Source organism: Arachis hypogaea, chromosome 5 (genome assembly GCF_003086295.3).
Source record: "Arachis hypogaea cultivar Tifrunner chromosome 5, arahy.Tifrunner.gnm2.J5K5, whole genome shotgun sequence".
NCBI classification, from domain to species: domain Eukaryota; kingdom Viridiplantae; phylum Streptophyta; class Magnoliopsida; order Fabales; family Fabaceae; genus Arachis; species Arachis hypogaea.
The window spans coordinates 103,268,251-103,271,895 of NC_092040.1; the positions used below are offsets into that span (position 1 = coordinate 103,268,251).

The 3,645-nt window shown below is 32.4% G+C and overlaps 1 protein-coding gene across 1 annotated transcript; it reads right to left on the bottom strand.

Moving 5' to 3' along the window:
- Nucleotides 1–542: 542 nt before the first annotated feature.
- Nucleotides 543–3,164, bottom strand: LOC112802387 (U-box domain-containing protein 21). Its single transcript, XM_025845578.3, has 2 exons — nt 1,938–3,164; nt 543–1,663 (listed from the first exon to the last, which is right to left on the bottom strand). Exons 1-2 carry the CDS (start codon nt 2,455–2,457, stop codon nt 861–863), a joined length of 1,323 nt encoding a protein of 440 aa, XP_025701363.1. The 5' UTR covers nt 2,458–3,164; the 3' UTR covers nt 543–860.
- Between the last annotated feature and the right edge of the window lie 481 nt (nt 3,165–3,645).

Sequence of the window (3,645 nt, forward strand, 5' to 3'; positions counted from 1 at the left end):
TTAATTCAGTCTCTAATATTTTAAAAATATTTTATTTTTATCGTAAAAAAATTTAAATAAATTTAATATTATCCTGTAATTAAACACAAAGAATTAATAAAATAAATAATGTAAATATTAATAACGTAATTATTAAGTCATAAAAGGAGTTTTTTACTAAATAAGTTAGGCAACTGTCTTTACCCACCTTAACTAATCTTAGCTCGGACATATCAATAGTGAATACTTATTCTTTGACTTGGAACAACTGATCCAAATTTAGAAAATTAGTAAATTTTTGTCCAGTATTAAAAAAACACAACCAAAATCTTTTTGTAATACCTCTTTTTCTCAAATCTTTGCTTGTAAAAATATTTTAAATTCTAACAATCAATCATCAATGTTCTAGAATTAAAGAAAAAACTTATATTAGTAATTATTAGTGGATTAATTTAGTTATGTTCTGAAATAAAATATTATTAGCCAAATTTAACGGTGAGAAAACATTGAACCTGTTCAAAATTTTTTGGAATGGAAAGAAACGTTAATAACGAAATTAGGACTTTTCTGAAGCATTGGAGACGAATATAATATTTTAGCATAATTATTACAATATACAAAAAGAATAATCTTTCTCTATGTTCCCTATCTATAATCCTTTGAATCCTATGATACAAACTGCACAGATCCATGCATTTAATCCATAAAATCAATGGCAATCCTAAAGCAAACTTTTGGTTCAAAGAGGTGTTTCAGAGATACTTAATGTTTGGTAAATTATTTTTGTTTTAAAAAAAATGTGACAAACATAGACAGAAACAAATGATATCTTTGAGATAAAATTTGTCTAATTTTCTATGTATTGTTGTGTATGAAAAGTGTTAGAAGGATCTCTTAAGATTCTTGAAATCGGAGTCAATGCATTCCAATTCAGCCCTATAAGGATTCATCAACTTGAGAAGCTCAGTGGCTTTTTCCTTTGTGGAATCACCACAACCAACCTGCAAAACCAAGAGAAGCTTCTGGAATGCACCAACTTGAAGAGCCTCAACAAGAACCTTCCCTTCTTCATCACCTCTTTCTCCAAATTTGCACATCTTCCATATTGCAGACACAGAGTAATCAGTGCTGAGTGAAGAAATCCTCAGAACCTTCTTCACCAAAACAGGAATAGTTAGATCATTCCCAAGAGAACTTTCTCTCCCTTTCTCACTGCTACAAAGACAATCAAAGATTGCCAAAGCCTTCTCACAAATGCTCTTTTCTGAATCAATTAGGACTCCCAAAAGGGTATTCACAAATCCCAACTCCACAAATGAAATCTTCATCTTCTCACCACATTCAGATTTTGATGATGAAACCATGTACCAGATCACCCTCAGTGAGTTCTTTGTTATTGTTGGACTAATTCTCTTGTTGACCAATTCCACCAAGAGTTCGTTGACTCCTTCAATCTTTGAAAGTGCCTCAACATTATTACTGTCACCAAAGGAGAGAAGCTCCTTCAATGCAACAATGGATTTTTCTTTTCCAGGGAGGTCTTGGTGCTTCAAGAACCAAACCATACAGCTCAATGATGCAATGGACCCCAATGATTTCTGAGCCTCCAATTGAAGTGGGAACATCCATTTCAGTGCTGAAAGGATCTCATCAAGAACACCCACATTTCTCTCAACCGAATCACCTGCACAAATAAGAATCCATGTTGGTCATGTAACTTGAAAAAGATGAATTTAATTTTGATGCGAAAAGTAGTTCTACACATGCATCCAATTACATAACATCACATCAGAAAAAATGACTACTTTTTATATTGACCAAGTGAATGGTCGTTTGAAATAACAAATGTGATTACACCACCACGACAAAATATTTTATACTGGCATGAAAATTAAACTCATGAAAAGATATTAAATGAAGTGCTAGTATTAATGCATGAAAGGGTTTATTTTATTTACCTGCAAATGAATCAAATGATGAGGCCAATGCAGCTGGTGCTCCATTATCAACTATAATCCTCTTATTTCTTTCACTCTCAGCACCCCATCTCTCCATCTTCTGAATCAATTCAAGGCAAGTAAACTGTTCCAAGCGCAGTGAAGATTCCTTAAGTTGCATAAGAAGATCAGAGACATCGGTTGGGCTAATTGGGATCCTTGGTGTTGGGATCCTCTCAACACCATGCTGCCTATTCTCCACACACCAATCTTGGATCATCATCCTCAGAGAATGGTTTGGGATCATGTCAAAGTTCTTCACAATCTGGTTTGTGACAGGGCACTTGAAATTCCCATCATCAAACCATCTTTCAACGCTTTCTCTGTCGTATGTTATGCCGGTTGATAATGTCACAGGATCTTTCATTAGGTCTAAGGAAATTGGGCACCTGAAATGGTTTGGAATCACTAGCTCCATGCTTGGTTTTCCATTAGCCTTGTGATTGTTGTTCTTCCTCCTTCTACTCCAACCTAGCACCATCTCAAAGGGTTCAAACACAACCAACTTGATAATAGAAATCAAGCTAGAAATAGTAGTAGCAATGGTGCTTCTTTGTTTTTTTTATTGGTTCTGTGCTATTTGATGATCAAAGTTTGAAACTTTGTAAGAAAATTTTGATGGGTCTTGCAATTTGCGATAGTTGGTGTTTCTCTCTCTGTCTCTCTCTTTATATATACTCACCTGTAGATATATCATATATGTCATGTATCTCATGTGTGTGTGTTTTTTGGTAGCTATATAAGTTGAGAGTCATGGGTCTTTGCTTTCATACAATGTGTGTTCAAAGGTTAGACCATAACCCAAAAGAACAGAAAAGAATTAAGAAATATTCTAACCAGAAGCATTCAAATTGAAGAAGAGTAAGACACATAATGGATATTTTTTATATATATTTTGGTTAGTTTTAATTTAAGAATTTAATTTTAATACATATTCAATTAGATATTATTATGTAAAAAAAATATTTTTTATATTAACGATATAAATAATCATTTAAAAGAATATATATATGATTAAACAATAATATAAAACTCATCAATTAAACTCTTAATTTGTAATAGTTAGTATGTGTGTGTGTGAGATGATATGATTTTGAATATTGACCATTGAAGATAAAGAGTTGAAAAAAATGGAGACTTGTAACCGTCAAAGGGGACGGAAGGGGAATGGGTAAAACGATTAAACAAATATGAATCCAAATACGTTAGTTTTGTTATTTTGGGGTGTGTTTGGAGTTTAGACTAAGTGACACACGCTTTCCGCTATTGAATAAGATCAACACAAACACGTACTTATGCATATTTTATTACACGCCATGGCATATTGGCAACATGCCCCTCCCTCTCCCTTTTCTCTCTTTTGCTTTTTTAGTTTGATTTTTTTTATATAGACTTTGGACTTTTTGATATATACTATACTATATATACTTTAATTTGAAGTATTCGTAACAACCCTAGCATAGATAGGTGTGTCATCATTCATCAATAAAAAGTTAAAAACAAATTTATTTTTTTACGGTTAATTATTAAGACTTAGGGAGCGTTTAATTACGATGTACATTATAGTGTAAAATTTTTTATATAACTATTTTGAGGAGTAAATGATTTGTAACTTCGCTATGAATCATCATCATCAAACCTGATAATTATTCATCATGAATTCATGATC